The sequence below is a fragment of the Cavia porcellus genome, unplaced genomic scaffold, assembly GCF_034190915.1.
Source record: "Cavia porcellus strain 051 isolate PalLab524CR breed Dunkin Hartley unplaced genomic scaffold, mCavPor4.1 scaffold_25, whole genome shotgun sequence".
In the NCBI taxonomy this organism is placed as follows: Eukaryota; Metazoa; Chordata; class Mammalia; order Rodentia; family Caviidae; genus Cavia; species Cavia porcellus.
The window spans coordinates 31,641,858-31,659,698 of record NW_026947508.1 but is presented as its reverse complement, the minus strand read 5'-3'; the positions used below and the strand labels follow the sequence as shown (position 1 = coordinate 31,659,698).

The following is a 17,841-nucleotide window of genomic DNA, read 5'->3' as shown; positions in this document are numbered from 1 at the left end:
AGTGCGGGGAGCAGTTCCCTAAAGACACAGTTCCTCTACAGACCTTGAGGGTGCCAGCCCTTTGGCTTTAAGGGCATTGATTCTGAAAAACTTTAACACATATACTGAAAAGTGCCTTATGTCATGAAAGATGGTCGGTTTATGGTCCTCACATCATACGATAAATACAGAGCTTCAGAAACACAGGTATCTGCACTGGCATCCTGTCACTTGATTTTTCAGCCCCTTGTCTATATCTGAATAATCTGGCTATTCCTCAGTGAAAAAGCAGAAGGCTGGACGCAGAGGTTGGCCTCCCAGAAAATGTCACATACCAATTGGACTCATGTGCTGAACAGCAAAAGAGTCACACTGTTACTTTGTCAACTACAGATTGTGATCCAAAGGACTCTCCCAAAAACTCTTTAAAAGCTCCCTAGAAGTCAGGCATGGTGGCACATGCCTGTAATCCCAGCACTTAGGAGGCTGAGGTAGAAGGACTGCTGTGAGTTTGAGGCCAGGCTTAAGTACATACGAAGACCCTGTCTCAAAAAACAAAACAAAACTCTTCAAGAATTGTATGTATGTGATCTTCCTTCTCAGTGTTGGAGATCCAGCTGGTACAGAGGTGCCACTGTTACCTGTAGTCCATTACCTAAGGTTCATTTCCACCAAGCATTCCTAAAATTTTTCAAAACTTTCTGAAAATCCCACATTCAATTATGGTCCCCTATAATACTGTTACGATTCCACAGTATCAACTTTAATGGCGGTAGTATTAAAAGAGAAACAAACTCAGCAGTTGGTTATATCCCCAACTATTCAACATCTACTCCTTACAAAGGTAATAACTGACTCTGCCATTCCCTCTTATCTAATGAATCCCAAATACTATACACTCCATCCCGGCAGCTTGTCTTCCTTGCTGCCTAACACACGCATGCATGAACACACATACTTACGAGGCCTGTGGAGCCTCTTGCCCATCCATATAATATTCTTTTTCAATGCTATCTTCAAACTGTTAGGAGTCTCCAAACTCCCCACAGAGGGCACTGAGATGCCTATCCATGGGACAATCTATCTCCAAGGGAAATTTTCATCACAGATCAGCAGCACATCAGGGCAGCTAGGTAACATTAGCTGCACACAGGCTAGCCAAGAAAGTGTCCTACTTCATCTTCCACCCCACTTTTTGCTGCTCTGAGACCCTAAGCAGAGGCCACGATGCCAATCAAAGTCCTTCAGCTGTGAGTGAACTATCACCTCAACCCTCTGCATCCTCAAAAATCCATGCACTGGTTATGCCACCAGAGTCTTGCTGGTTATCATCCACATCTATGAATTCTCATTGATTCTTGACCTTTGGAAACAGTCATAACAACCAAAACCATCACCTATGTCTCACCACATACCTCACAAACAAAACATGTTAAACATGTTAAAACTTCAAACAACTTCAAGCACAAAAGAAACTTTTTCAAGCCAGACATGGTGGCTCATGTGTGTAATCTCAGCACTTGAGAGGCTGAGACAAATGGATCACAGGTTAGTTCAAGGCCACTGTAGGCTATATAGTGAGTTTAAGACCAGCTGAGATTATATAGCAAGATCTTCTCTCAAAAAAAACAAACGTTTTGCCCTATTCCACTGTCTCCGATAACTCTACACCCCTAATCCTGCAAATCAAAGGAAGACAATCCCTCTCTTCCCAAACAGACACAAAATGAGTGCTGTCTTTAGCCTTTTCTCCACAGCAGAGGATTACATCAGCTCCAGCAGAAGCTCAGCTCTCTAGGGCGAAGGGCGAACACACTGAGGACAGCTGCCTCACCTCCATCCCTTCATGATCCCTCAGCCTTCCACACTCATTTTAGAGACTCACTGAGGCCTCTTCCTCCCCCTCTGCGTTGCAGCACAACTCACTACAGTCAGGAGGCAGGTAAACAGTACTGCTTGAGAGTAATGACTAGGTGGTGCTGCATCTTGACAGCTCCAGCAATTACACTACCTGGCTACCCAGAAGCACAAATTCCTCAGAGACAAGGCTTGGTTGCAAGTATCGAGGGATGGGCCTGAAATAGATTCTGCTTGACAAGCCCTGGCAGTCAGTAACGCACCATGCCCTACATGGGGGGAGATTTGAGAAGCATCAGGATTCTCATTGCTCACCATAATCCATTTTAATAGGCTTGAGGGCCAGGAATACAAACAGTGGTCAGACTGCCTTTGAGTATGCCCACCTACCTCCTCCAGACCCCATGATGGTGTGTGGCTGGCTTCCAAAGAAAGGGTGCCATCCTCTTCTGAAAAGGATGTAGAGCTCTTCTCACGTTCTGCATCTTTAGGCTGAATTCCATGTAAGTGCAGCCCATCACTGCCATAGCCAGAAGATAAAGGCACAACACTCACAGTCATGCCACTGATGGACAAATCACTCTGAGAAGCAGGTAATCTGGGGCCTTGGGGCGGCACTTGACCCACTTGGGCAGGCTCTGTGGATCTAGCGCCTGCTGGCTGGCCCAGCAGTGATGAAGGAACAGAACTTTTGGCAGTCCAGGAACCCGTTTGTGGGGCTCTCGAAACACTGTTGGTTCCTTTCCCTGCACTCCAGCCCTCTGAAAGTTGGTCCTGATTTTTCATGTCACTGGAGTGGTCTACTCCAGGCAAAGCGCTACTCCGAAATCCAAGCTGAGCACCTCCCCTTTCCACTGCAATCTCTCCTTGCACAGGCAGCAGCACAGCCTTGCTGCTGCAGGACGCTGTCCTCGGAAATTCCACCAGTTGGCTCACGGATCGCTCACAGTTCCTCTCTGCAGGATTATCACGCAGGTGAGCAATGACAGTCATCCCCTCTTCCAGGCAATCCCAGACCGCTCCAGCAAAGGATGACTCATTCTCTAACAAAAGGTGGGCAGTCTGGATCTCCCCTTGGAATCTCTCCTTCACCTGCACAATCATTCCCGGATCGCCCACCTGTGAGTTCTGGGCTGAGTCCCCAGGCAGCAAAATGTCTGAGAGGGGATGCTCCGCCCCTCCCACTCTGTCCTCCTGGAGACTCACTGTTAACTTCCTTGGGGTTTCAGTCTCTTCAGTGACTCCAGTTCTTTCCAAGGGTTCTTCTTTGTGAGGTGCTCCCAGCGTAGGGACTTTCTTCCCCTTCCACTTCCTTTTGAACCGAACCCTTTTCTTAGGAGATATGGGAGCCTTCTCTGGAACAGTTATTGACTCTTTCGGCTCCTTAACACAGCCCAGTGAATTTCCCATTTCTTTCCCCTCCTAATCCCAGCAAAAATGCAGCTAAACCACTCCTGGGATCCAAGAAAAATGCCAACCGTGGCTTCATCGGGTCTGATGCACATTAAAAAACATGCACTATGCCAGCAATCCCTCCAATTCTTTCTCCCTCCCTCCCTGCCTCTGTCTCTTCCAGCCGCTGCCGATTCAGACAGCCATCTTACAGGCTCAGAGCTGCAACAAGACAAATTCAAAGCATCTCACTGCAGTTCAGAAATCACTTGACCTAAAAGCAGACAGAAACCGGATTGGCTGCAGCTTCCTCTCTCCAAATATGAGGTAATTGGAGCACTGCCCTCAGTAACACAAACAGAAAGCAAAAGGGAGCTAGGAACCCGGGGAGAGGGAAAATAGGAGAGGGTGAGGAGGAGCAAGGGAATGAATGTAAGAGTAAATGGAAAAGGGAGGGGAAACCAAGAGAGGTAACGTGAAGGAAGAAGGAGGAGAACAATATCAAAAGGGAAAAAGCAAACCAGCTCAGCTGGTTCCAAGCAGCAAGGAAAGGGAAGGGCCACAAAGAGGGAGAGCTGGGAAGCTGCAATTATGGCTTCTAAACTACAAAAAATCAAATAATCTTAATTGTTGCACCAAGATGTACAAAGGAAATTAAGAAGATATACACAATCCCAGTTTTTTTTTCAGATCATGATACAATTAGTTTAATCAAATTTTAACCGAAAGAGAGATTGGAGCCAGTCCCAGATTAAAAAGAGAAGAAGGAAGGAAGGAAGGAAGGAAGGAAGGAAGGAAGGAAGGAAGGAAGGAAGGAAGGGAGGAAGGAAGGAAGGAAGGAAAGCTCTGAACATCTAGCCTCCTATATTTATTTCCCTTCTCTTCCCTAAAAAAAGGAAAAAGAAAAGATCTGTTAATTCAATTGGCTAATGACAAGGAAGAAAAACCTGGCAACCAGTTTTAAGTCTAGCATGTAAAACTAAATGGGAACGCTATTGCTTCCAAATACAACAGAGAAATAAGACCTCCAATTAAGAGCATTTGACACAAACACTCAACAGTGATCACTGATGGTGCAGCTGCCACCAAAAGCTAACACTTTTTTGCACACCTGTTATATTTCAAGCATGTGTGAACACAATTATCTCATTTAACCCTCACAGTAACCATGTGAAGTCAAAACTATCATTTTATATTCATTCATTCAGATAAATAAATAGATGTTTAAGAAAATTGATTAATTTTCCCAACATTCAATACCTAATAAGTGGGAAAAACCAGATGTGAACCTGTTTAAAACTTTTCAATTCAATTATGTATGTTACCTTACCTTCTAACTACAGCAGGGATGGAAATCTGTACCCAAGGCTGGAAAACAGATTCTGAAACAGCAACTGGACTTTGCATGGACCATGAGTACAACAAAGGGGTAATATTAGCTCACTGCCAGACACAAGAAAGAAAAGCTTCTGAAAATGAGACCCAGGTGATTTTTACTCAAGCTACCACAGGGAAGAAGTCTGAATTAGACTGTGAAAGTTAGACTAAAATATTAACCTGTGATTCCAACAGAATTTTTCACCCCAATTTTTTTATTTTTAGGGATCAAGAATTGAACTCAGGACCTTGCACTTGGCAGGCAGGTACTGTTCACTCCAATTTCTAGCACAGCATCTGACAGATGAGAAAAAATTATAACTCAAAGGGCTCAAAGTAGAAGGAAAGAGATGTTATAGGTGTTTCTTTCCTGTCGCTGCTTTTTCCCTCTATGGTTCTAGGCTTGAATCCAGAGCCTTGTGAATGTTAGGCAAGTGCTCTACCACTCAGCCACATCTCCAGCATAATTTTATCTTATTATTTGGTTGGGTTTTTTTGTTGTGGTTTTTTGGTTTTTTTTTTTTTTTTAAAGACAGGTTTCTCACTATGTTGCCCACACTGGCCTTAAACTCCTGCTTCAGCTCCTGGTGCAAACTATGGGTGCATGCCATCACAGTGGTTGCACTGTTGACACTGTACCACAAATATCCAGACCACTCTGAAGGACACTACAGAGGGAAGCAACCTGCTTGGCTCCGCATAACCCCAAAGACTTGTAGCAGCATACTCTACCCACCTTTCCTGGGGACTTACACCACGCCCTCCACAGGAGGAAAGCAATAAGAAGCCCTAAAGTATGACCCCCTCCGGAGGCCCCCACCTGCCTTGTAAGTACAGTGGGCATCTCCCCTTTCTTAAGGCTGACTACAGAGCTGCAGCACCATCGTATGGCTGTCAGAAAGTGCAGCATGAAACAAGAGGGCATGGGGAATTCGGATGACAGCAAATAATTTAATCAGGAAAAAAAACCAGACATTACAGCATGATGTTCTCTAGGCAGCTACCAAGTCTTCACACCTCTAATGAAGAAAACAGGAACTTTTAAGTTGCATATCCTAAGATTTGAGCTTGAATTTTATTAATAAAATATAAGCAAACCAAATGCCTGAAACTGTTAGACTTGGAGCAAGAAAAGGAGCTGCTTAACATGATTCCTACTGTGTAAGATTTCTCTGAGAAGCTTCATAGAACCTAGCACATTTACCTCGGTGGACATTTTTCTTTTTTAAATATGTGCATCATATATATAAACACCTGTTTCTTCCTGCCCCACAGAAAAACTGATTTGGGGTAGAAGCAGAGATTTTAGCAGAGTCTCACTAGGTTCAAATTCCCAGCTCGGTTAACTTATAAGCTAAGTAGCTTCACTAATTTACTAGGTGATTCAATTTCCTTACCTGTGAAATGTGGACACGATCACTTACTTATGGACTGCAGACACAGCTAATGAAATAATATCTATAAAGTACTTGGCTCAGTGCCTGATCTACAGTAAATCCCTTTTTGTCCCATTTGTTTCCAGAGCTAAAAGTTATCAGATGACATTGTCAGGCCATAAGGGGATCCCAATATACTCTTTCCTGATAAGGCTTGAAGGGAAGGAGCTATGTTCCATGACCCAAAGCCTTTGTTTGTCCTTGCAGGAGCTGCTTCTACTACCTTACTAAGTTAATTCTGATCACAGAATTGTCCCTGGGACCTTTTTCTTAACTAGGCTGGGTCCTACTGCCTTCATGTAAGGCAGACTTTTAGGATCTACATATTCTTGGTATCTTCTTCTTTGACTTTTTCCAGTTAACTGTTTACTACCCAGTTCCTCCATAGAGACAGCCATTCATGAACGAAAGAGCCCATTCATTCATTCTTTCCACAAACATGAATGATGCCTCATCCAATATGCAAAGTATAAAGTGCCATAAAGTACAGAAAATTTAGACCTCAAGTCTAGATAGCTAGAACTACCCTGTAACTGAACTCTGGATTTTTTCTAAATATTGAGATGCTGGACATGTACTATATTTAACAAACATGACAGCTGAAAAACTAATTTTGTTACAGTATGACTATAAAGAACTGATAATATCATTAAGAAAAATTATAAATCCTAACATAAAATATATAAAAATTGGCTTGGGTAAAACTAGGATAAATCTTATTTTTACGGTCTAGATATGTGACCCAAGAAGTTAGCTTGACTGTTTCAGTTTCCTCATCTGAACAAGGGGCATAAGAAAATAGCACATTTGGATATCACAAACTTGGAAAATAAATAAATAAATAAATAAGAAAATAGCACAGTGTATTTACCTGGTCTACCAACCTTATAGGTATGAGAACATTCTGAGATAACATATTCTCTTAACAAATATTTATTGAGTGCCTATTCTTCTAAAACAGAAGAGATGATATCCTTGCCATTCTTAAGTTTACTCCTACTTTGGGGAACAGACAGTAAACAAGTAAGTAAATACATATTATGTCTAACAGTAATTTTACTCAACAAAATATTGTAGGTCGCACAGTCCTACTGAGGGAAACTTAGCAAAATATATGCAAATCAAGGAAAGTCTACAACCCAGCAATTCCAATCCAAGAATGGATCCAAAAATCCCTCTTTTATATAGGATACAGCAATGACTGCTTTATTTATACAACCAACTAATTACTATAAATAATAGCTCTATTGAACCACTGATGTGGGGGGCACTACTCACATTATATTCCACGTAAGTTACTTAAAATGGACAAATCAAGCCTCTATCATGGATATACCTGAATAACAAATTTTAGTCTAAAAAGTAGCAGGATATACAGAAGTTCATCTGAAATATAAAACATGCAAACACCAGTACATATGATTTATGATATTTCATCTGCTACAAATGCACAAAAGCATATATAGGAATAGTATACACAAACTTCAGGATGATAGTTAACTAGGGAACACATGGGCCAAGGAAGTTGGCTGTATCATAAATGTTTTAGTGGAAAAAAAGGAGACAGAGAAAAGAACTCCAAAACAAGTATAAGAAAATATTAACATTTGTTTAATTGTGAAGGTTAAATATACATCTGAGAATCTCATATACTTTTTTGAGTACCTCAAATTTTCCTAACTAAAAACTCAAAATAAAATACAAAGAATCTCTACCATACAGCATATATTTTAAAATACTTGTTAGACCACTGTAGAAACTATAAACCTTTCTAGGAAAATATCAATACTACCAGTATCACTGATAGTAGCAAATTTTTTATCTCAAACCAGCATCTCTTCAACTGCATACCCCCTTGGGAGAACACCCACCACTACTCCTAAAGTTTATCACTGTTCTACCTCATCAGCACCAGTAACTGTGACTGACTAGAGTGACTACTTTGCTGATCTCTTAACATTTTAACATCTCCACTCTGTATCTGTTGGCTTAAGTCCTTGGTAAGAACAGCTAATAGGAATTTATACGAGATAAGTGAAAACATATATCAACAGAAAGACTGGTATGTAGTCATATCAGCATTACTTTTATTTTTTTTGTCTTTTTCATTTTTATCGGTACTGGGGATTGAACTCACGACCACCTGCTTCCAAGGCAGGTGCTTATGCCGCTGAGCTAAACCCCCAGCTCCCAGCATTACTTTTAATATCCAAAACATGAACACAAATGGCCATCAAATCCTGAAGAGATAAACAAAATAAACGACAAATCCTTACAATAGAGTATTATTTGACAACAGAAATGAACTACTGACAAACGACACAGCATCAGTGAAGTTCAAAAATATTATGCTAAGTGAAAGAAGCCAAATGCAAAAGACTGTATGACTCCATTTGTATGAAATGTTCATAATATAGATACATCTAGAGATAGAAAATAATTAGCAGTTGCCTGAGGCTGGTGATAGGAGGAGAAAATAACTGTAAAAGGACAAGAAGAATAACAAAAATGCTCCAAAACTAGATTATGGTGACAGTTATAAAGCTCATAAAATAACTGAATTATGCAATTAAAACAGCTCAATTTTATGATACATAAATTATAACTCAATAAAGTTTTATAGCTATAAAAATTAATGTGTTTAAAAAGTGCACATTTTCCAAAATATACAAACAATATAATGACCACAAAACATAACTAGAATGATTTTTTTTAAATTGGCTAACTAGAGAAAAAGGGAAGAAACAGTATAGTAGGACCAAAGGAAATGGACTTCTCTGAATAGCCCCTGTAATCTTTTTAAAATTTCCATTTGAAACAATGTAAATGATCTATACAGACTAAACTAAAACAGGGGGAGGGACACGGAATTTGGGTTGGGTATGGTGGCATAAAACTCTAACCCCAGCACTCAGGAGGCTGAGGCAGGATTGTCCAAGTTTGAGGCGAGCCTAGGCTACACAGTGAGTTCAGGGCCAGGTTGAATTACATAGCAAGATCCTGTCTCAAAACAAAATAAAACAAAACAAAATTTAGGGACACAAAGAACTGCAAAGAAATCAAAAACTTGTAAGTACTGTTGTTACCAGCATTAATACTATTATTTTCTCTTAGGTATATTACATATATGTGTGCATAAGAAAAAGGGATAATTTCATTACTATTGTTAGAATCAAGAAATTCAGTGTTGGCTGGGGATTTAACTGAGTGGCACAAGCACCTGCCTTGCAAATACATCTCTAGTAGCAGGGGAAAAAAAGAAAGAAAAAAAAAAAAAAAAAAAAAGAAATTCAGTGTAAGAAAAAAAATAAAGTCAAAGGAGATAAAAAAAAACCCTAGAATCCTAAATTTGATTCAGAAATATCAGTATGAATGATTTTTTAAAAAGTGATACAGGTACTGCCCAGTTGTAACAGTAGAAAAAAATCCAGAAACAATGAGCAAGGAGCAGCACTTGGATTGTGGTCAGAAATAAAGAGCTGGTTTTCTTGAGAAACAGAATTTCAAGACTGGGACAGGAAATACTAAAAGAGCTTGTGAGACATCTTACCACACAAGAAGTGAAAGAAATTATCCAACTACTGAGGTCATGCCAAAGGACTGAGAATTAAGTTGAAAGGTTCATATTAGTCAAAACTACAGCTATTTGAGTATTAGGAACAATGAGAACTATAGTTGATTAGAACATATTAAGTTAAAAAAAAAAAAGAACATATTAAGTCTGTTAAAAGTTCACTGAGTTGTGGTGACATTAAAAGGAGGGAGTTTCAGTAATACTTGGTCACCACATCTTTGACAAAGGAGGGGCCAGGGATTTAGCTCAGCAATTTCGCTCAGCAGCACAAGTGCCTCCCTGGTAAGTGTGAGGTCATGAGTTCAATACTAGTACGAGAAAAGAAAAAGTTCAACATCACTGATCATTTGAGAGATACAAATTAAAACAATGCTGAGATTCCAACCCATCCCAGAAAGGATGGCTAGTATCAAGAAATCAACCAATAACAAATGCTAGTGGGGCTAAGGGCAAAAAGGAACATTCTCCAGTGCTGGTGGGAGTATAGATTGGTACAACTACTGAGGAAATCAGTGTGGAAACTCCTCAAAAACCAGGACTAGAGGTCCCATTGGACCCAGCTATTCCCCCTTCTTGGCATATTCCTGGAAGAATTAAAAGCATCATACTACAGTGACATATGCACACCCATATGTATAGTAGCACAGTTTATAACAGCTAAATCTTAGAAACAACTCAAGTGCCCATCAACCAATTAATGATAAAAATATTGTTCTTTTATATAATGGGTACTATTTCAGCCATAAAGAAGGATAATGTTGAAACATTTCTAGAAAAATGGATGCACCCTGAGACCATATTCTTAAGTGAAATAAATAGGACACACATTTGTAAATATTGCATAGTTTCTCTGGTATGAGAAACCTACAGTGAAAATAAGGACCAAAATGTATAATAGATATTTGTGAAACATTAAGAAAATGGGGAACTGGGGCTGGGGATTTAGCTCAGCGGCATAAGTACCTGCCTTGCAAGCAGGCAGTCGTGAGTTCGATCCCCAGTACCGATAAAAAGGAAAAAGACAGAAAGACAGACGAAAGAAAGAAAGTAAGAAAGAAAGAAAGACAGAAAGAAAATGGGGAACCAGTGAAGAGGAAAGGAAGCAAAGAAAAAAAGAAGAAATGGCAACAGAACTTTTGTAAATAGGGAGGGCAAGAGGGATCAAGGGGAGGGGAGTGGAATGGCTGGGGGAAGAGTCGAAACATATTATGTGCAGGTATAAATTCCCTATGATGAATGTGATCATTTTGTATACCTAAAATATACCAATAAACATTATTAATTTTTAAAAAACAATCCATAAAAAAAACTTACACTGGTTACCTTTGAAGAATCTTTTTTTTTTTTTTTTTTTTTTTTTTTTTGCGTTACCAAGGATTGAACTTGCAACTTCGCACCTGCCATGCAGGCACTTATGCCACTGAGCTAAATCCGCAGCCCCCACCTTTGAAGAATCTTAGGGAACAGACTGACACAGCGGGTGGCAAAGATAGCTGGGAAAGTAGGCATGACCTGTTAAGTACAAGATCCTAGCCACATGGCAGAACACCTCCCAAGCTCTGAATGTGGACTTCTCATAAAGTCCAGCAAGTTTTCAGTAGGGTGGCCTAGACCCGACACTGGTGAGGTGTGGAATTCCAGCATTCTCTCTCATTACCGAGGTGCAGAGGTTCTGGGGGTTTCAAGATTCGAACAGTATAAAAGGTCACAGATACCAGGAAGAGGTGGCTATTGAGCATTTCCTCACGAGAGCCCTCTCTGCTTCTCCAGGGAGGTTTTTTTACATTGTTTTTTTCCTCTTTCACTCAGCCCAAGCTTACTCTGCAGAGTCAGTTTCTCCTGTACTCTTCACTTTTACTTTTTCAAATAAACTTTGTCATTGCTTTTGGCTTGTTTTCTTTGATTCTTTGTTCAAGATGAGAAGAACCTGGACTCCAACTCCAGAAGAAGAAGCAAAGGACTCAAAATCCAGGAACATTTGATTAGGGAGCCACTTCTAGAAGGACCTAGCTGATAACACAACTCTGAAAACTGACAAAAGGAAACATAGGATTATCTATTTTGTTTTTCCCATAAGAACTCCCCTCAGGGTAACTGGTGAGGTGCAGATCTCCTTTATAAAAGTATTCCAACTAAGTAATGAAGGATTAGCGAAGTTAAAATATCACCATTTCCCAATCTCTAATGAAACTAGCAATTATGATCAATACCTACTAAACTATTAGGTGTTTCACTAATAAGAAACACAGAATTAATGGATCAGGTTGATAACACTGAAAGTCACTTATCAATCTTAACGTCCCCCCAAAAAAGACAATACATGCATCCTAGTGTATAGCAGTAAAAGTACACAACACACCACTACCTCCTCGGCAAAAAAACAACCAAACAAAACCTAAAGCCCTGATTTCTTCATCAAATCACTGTGGGTAGGAGATTTAATGCAGTATAGACCTTGTTTGGAAACTAATTCAAACCAACTCTCAGAAATCTTCTTGCCTCCACTTCCTGAGTGCTAGAATTACAGGTGTGCACCACACCCAGCCAAATTTCCCCTTTTAAAGTGTTTTAGTGGTAGTAAGAGTAAACAGAGACACAGTGGATACTACCTCATGCCTGTGAGACTAACACTTGGCACTCACAGTGAGGGCAGGCTTGTGGCTAAAAAAACAAAGAAACAAACAAAATTTTTCTTTTAAAAAAAAAACAAACTTCCCCTGTTCAAATTCAGCAAAGACTTTAGTTCCACCCTGCCAGATCATACTCACCAAGTTCAGATTCCTAGTTATCCCTATATTTAAAGCTTGCCTCAAAACATCTTGCAGCACCACAAAAATGCACATTACCTCCACATACTAGTGACCCTGCCCAGGCTGCAGTGCCAGCACTGGCTGCAAACCAGAGCTGCGAGGAATAAAGCTACACTGTTAGCTCAGCGTCTTAGAAATTCAGGGAGAGGTACTGTTCTGCCTGCAACCAGAAGATGGCACTAGCTACTCAAACAGGATATCACATAGGCCTCAGCCCTAGAGTCAGTTACTATGGTAGTCTTCTTCCCACCCTGCAAATGGAGTACTCTCTTTAATCCATCAGCCTACTGCGCAACAATTGGATATTGGACAGCTGCCTGAGAAACAGCTTTGTTTGGGTGGGCTAGAAGTGATTTTAAAAAAAAAACAGCCTTTCATGAAAATATGGTTGTGCTTTTCCAGAACCAACCCAAACTTTGAAAGGATTTAGCATCTTAGGTGCAGAAAGCAACAAGAGCCATGTGACCATGTGAAAGCTTCAAAATGAACCATTGGTGGTATGACACCTATTACAAGGCTGTGCTGACAGCACAGTATACAAACAGCTGCTAAGGTGCTATAATCAGTCAGTCAAGCTTGCTTAAAGATTAGAGATGAACTTTTGTGCCATCACTTCCCACCCCTCCTACTTTGAAGTCACCAAAAAGCCTAGTTTTAACTCAGCTGAGCAAACAGAATGTTAATACCTAGAGCAGGCCAAAGACAAGGCTAAACCACAAACAGCTGAAAAATCTCTCCATTTCATTATGCAAATAATTAGAAGTCTGGGTTTAGGATATAGCTCCTACCCACCTTTGCTTAGTGCCAAATAGACAGGAGGCTCTGTGTTGCCTGAAGGAGGCAGCATAACTTCCTAGGCCATGTCCAGAACAAGCAACAGCAACCAAAACTTTGTAACCCTCACCTGGAAATGCAAAATAATGGTCCAGATCAAACCCAGTGTCAACTTGGGGTTGCCATCTGTGATGTCATCATTGCGAATATTCACTAGCTTCACCTGAAAAAGAAAAAAAAAGTCTCAGAGTTCTGGCACTCTAAGTTTTGATTTGATTTTCATACATTTTCATTATTGACATATAAATAAATTACTTTTTGGTGTAAGAGTCCAAGTTTCAAAATATGTATAGTAGTTCCATCATCCCAGAAAGGTCCCTTGTGCTGCTCTCGCTTTGCAGTAAAGCTGTCCCACTCTGAACTCCTGCTGATAGTCACTGGAATATTCCAGGCTCCTAGCTTACTTTTTCTGGAAAGTAAGTGGAACCACACAATATGTAACCCTTTTACACTAGGGTATTTTTTTTTCTCCTCAGCACAATATGTCTTTGAGATTATCATTAGAGTTGTTGACTAGTTTGCCTGTTTGTTGCCAACCAGCATTTCATCTGTGTAGACATAGTACCCTGTTTTTATCCATAGAAGGGTTTCTAGATTTTTGCAGTCTCTGGCAATTTTGAATAAAGCTCCTACCTTCATGTACAGGTTTCCATGTTGCATGTTCTCATTTCTGCACATTCTTCGAAGTGGAATTGCTGCATCAAGCAGTTTGTCTTTACCTTTATTTATTTATTTTGGTCTTTTTCGTTTTTTTATCGGTACCAGGGATCGAACTCACGGCTGCCTGCTTACAAGGCAGGCGCTTATGCCGCTGAGCTAAATCCCCAGCCCCTGTCTTTACCTTTATAAGAGTGGCTATACTATTCTGCATTCTCACCAGCAAAACAAACTTACATGGACAGGTATTACAAGTTGCTTTTTAAATTAAATAATCAGAACTCTTTTTCTTTTCATTCTTAAAGTTAAAAGAGACCCCTTGGGCTACGCCTGGTGGCACATGTCTAAAATCCCAGCACTGAGTCAGGAGGATCACTGCGAGTTGGAGACCAGTCTGGACTACCTACTGAGACTGTGTCTCAAAAAAAAAATAACAGAGGGTCCTTCACACATCCAGCTTCCTCTCTTTGTCACACACTTCCCTACCTGCCATTCCTGCCATCCCTACTTTACTCCTGAAATCTCATCCCAACAATACACTGTGCCCAGACGTAGAAAGGCTCTCCTCCCCCTTGTATGATTAATTATGCTTGTGTGCTAGCAACTGAGGGGTTTGGTTTCTTGGGTCATGGGATTTTTAAACCAGAAATGTCCTAGTAAACCACTCTACTTCTATTTCCAGCTTGTTCACCTTTCCTGTCATATCCTCATGGAATTAATTACTTTTTAGTGTAACAGCCTGAGTTTTGAAACATGTATAGTTAGTTTCTTATTCAACTGTGACAAACTGTCCTTTAGTTGTCCTGCCTTTATCTCCCATAGACTGAAGAATCTCACAGCCAGGATGGTGGTGCACACCTGTAATCTCTGCACTGAAGAGGCTGAAGCAGGAGTTCTCTGTGAATTCCAGGCCAGCCTGGACTTTGTCTCAATGAAAAAAATGAAACAAAAATCATGATCTCTCAAATAGAAACCTTATTTTTCCCAAACACTAATGTTCTCAGCTGGGTTGGAGGTTGGTGAAAAGGGATAGGAGAATCTGTCCCTCCAGCCTGAGAATAAAGCTCCTACCTTCATGTACAGGTTTCCATGTTGCATGTTCTTATTTCTGCACATTCTTCGAAGTGGTCTTTCTAGTGGTCTTTCTAGTCTTTCTAGTGATCAGTCATTAACAATGCAGAACTGGGTGGGAAATGTCAATCCAGTCTACACGCCTCAGCCCACCTCTGTCAAGATTCCCCTCTGCAGACCACCGTGCAGTCTCTACCAACATTCTCCGCACGACTTCAGCACTCAGCTCCTGCTGTTATTCCTACCTCACCAGCTGCGGTCTTTTTTTTCTTCCTTCCTTCCTTCCTTCCTTCCTTCCTTCCTTCCTTCCTTCCTCTCTCTCTATCTCTCTCTCTAATTAAGACAGTCTTGCTCTACAATTCAAGCTGGTCTTGAACTCACTCTGTAGCTTAGGCTGACCTTGAAGAGATCTTCCTACCTCAGCCTCTCAAGTTCTGGGATTACAAGCACGTGTCATCATACCTAGCTCCATCTGCCACTTACCTTGACAATTTTAGTACTCATGTTGATGATTCAAATATCACCCTATAAGCACAACTTGCCTGCCTTCTCAGGTCTAACGATTTTCATTTTACTCTATTGTGGATAACTAACTATACAGCCACAACTTGGCCCTCATCCCCATCAAGAACTGCTCTGGAGACTCCACTCTGGGACTGCCTTCTCTGAGTCCCAGGCTCTTACTTGTTCTAATTTTTATTTTATCATGGTAATCAAACTGACTCTTTGTTCTTATTAACACTTCTAGCTAACCAATCCTTTTCAATTTACCTTATGTACTAAGGCCCTCATGAGGTTGGTCTAACTGCACAAAGACATGTTAAGCTGCTTCTTCCAGTACCCTGAACACTTCTACAGCCTCCACTTCCCCTACACCTCTTCATTTATCAGTTTCTCACAACAATTGCCATTTATCAGTTTCTCTCAACATTTATCAGTTATCTCTCTCATTTATCAGTTTCTCTCAACAAACAATTGCCAATTATAAAACATTCATTATGACAGATGCTGAGAGTAAAATGTTAAGACTATGCTTCCTGTCTTCATAGAACTTACACTGAAGTGAGCAGAAATAACTAGTAAATGTTACTTCAGAACATTAATATATAACCATGCACAAAGACAACTGCTCAACTTAATGAGAATTGCTGGTAAGAGTAACTAAAATGATCTTATTCCAAAAATGTACATGCTATTTAATATCATGTTGACTGGAGCTGTTGCATGGCAACCCTAGCTACACCAAACATTTCCCGTACTGGTCACTCTAAGGAGATAAAGCCTCCTGCTCCCTCACCCACCTGCCTCCCTACCACAAGCCATCTCTGAATCTGTACTCTTCCTCTGTCCCCACAGGATCACAGAACAAGAGGCACTGTCTTTTCTCTTTAAAGATAACATCAATTGTGCTCTGGTTCTCATCCTTCAACCCCTAGATCTGGTTTCATCAATTAGGAAGCAATGGGAGAAAGGACTGTGAGTAGAAACCAGCAAAGACAGCAGGAAGAACACTAAGCCACATGTAGGAAACTTGAGTTAAAGTCCCAGCTCTCATCTGTCTGGTATGATTTGCAGCAGGTCATTTAAGCTGTGTCAGTCTCTTCACCTGTAACATGAAGAACCTGGACTACGAGGTCTTTAGGATAGCTCATAAAAGAAACAATCTCTGATTCTTAATTCTCTTCACACTCATTTTCAGCCTTTTTCTCTTCATTGGCTTCTCCTCCTCCTATGCCTAAAATCATGTGGTTTTCTTCCTTCCTTCTTTATCTAGGGAGGGAAAAACTTTTCTTCCTCCTATATATCTAGGTTCACGATCAATATTTTTCTACTCTATTACATTCTCTGAAGTCAGGACTGCTTAGGAGCTAAGACCTTCTCGGATCTGATGTCTACCCAATAATTCAGGCCACTCCCTCATCCTGTCTTCATGATAACATGCCATTGCCATGCTACATGTTTTCCCCCATTTTCTTCCCTGGTTTGTTTTTTATCTCCATTTTGGATAAAGTGGCCCACAAGATTCCATCTTTTTTTTTTTTTTTTTTGCATCGATGATTTAACTTACAACCTCACATTTGCCAAGCAGGCACTTAGGCCACTGAGCTAAACTCCTGGCCCCAAGATGCCATCTTTTAGCATCTTGTTCATGAACACTGTTCCTTAAGGCCACAAATGTAATGTCTACTAACTGACTTGTCCAATCATAAAACAACTGCTCATAAACAAGTTAAAATTTAGAATGGGTCAGTCAGATTTATCATTTACTCAGGCTTCCTAAGATCACGAGAACATCCCTGAATAGGACCTCCAGATCAACATTTTCCGGTGAAATGGGGAGAGAGCATGGCCTCACCTGTCGCTGCTTCAGGAAGTCAAGGGCAATCTGCACATTCTGCAGCCTGTGAAAACGCATCCTGCCCTTCTCCCGGGGCTGCAAATAGAGAAAAAGAATGCTCGTTTTAGTTACAGTAATTTATTCATATGTGGCCTTTCTTCTTTTGTGGCAAAGACCAGAAGACCACACAAGAATTCCTCATGGCTCAAGCGAGGCGTGGAGCAGTACATAAAGCATCCTTAAAAGCAGAATCTGTGTGTGGTTTATCAGGCTTTCTGTGGCCCCCCAACTGCCTCGCACACACTATGCATCCTACAGACACATGATCCTGTTAGACTACTAATGCTGAGCCAGTGTCATGGTGTTTCCACAGGTCCTTCTGTAGTCACAGGTGGCACAGCTTGACTCTGGATGTGAGATTAATGGGAACAAAAATTTCACATAGCTCTAGGGCTCTTAAAAATCACAGGTAAATGCTATTATAAGGAAAAGGTAGAGAGCCCTAATACATACTGC

At 40.7% G+C, this 17,841-nt stretch overlaps 1 protein-coding gene across 34 annotated transcripts in view; it reads right to left on the bottom strand.

Annotated features, from left to right (window-relative positions):
- The window catches only part of Macf1 (microtubule actin crosslinking factor 1), a 342,822-nt gene that overhangs the window by 193,827 nt on the left and 131,154 nt on the right, over nt 1–17,841 (bottom strand). For 21 of the 34 annotated variants that reach the window (XM_063236130.1, XM_063236132.1, XM_063236140.1 and 18 more), the window contains 2 exons: nt 17,344–17,421; nt 13,330–13,422 (listed from right to left, as the gene is read on the bottom strand). In XM_063236130.1, coding sequence (XP_063092200.1) covers nt 13,330–13,422; nt 17,344–17,421 — 171 coding nt within the window. Of the gene's footprint in view, nt 1–2,226; nt 3,375–13,329; nt 13,423–17,343; nt 17,422–17,841 lie in introns of those variants that run through there. The other 13 variants (XM_063236126.1, XM_063236122.1, XM_063236124.1 and 10 more) reach the window with 5 other exon arrangements.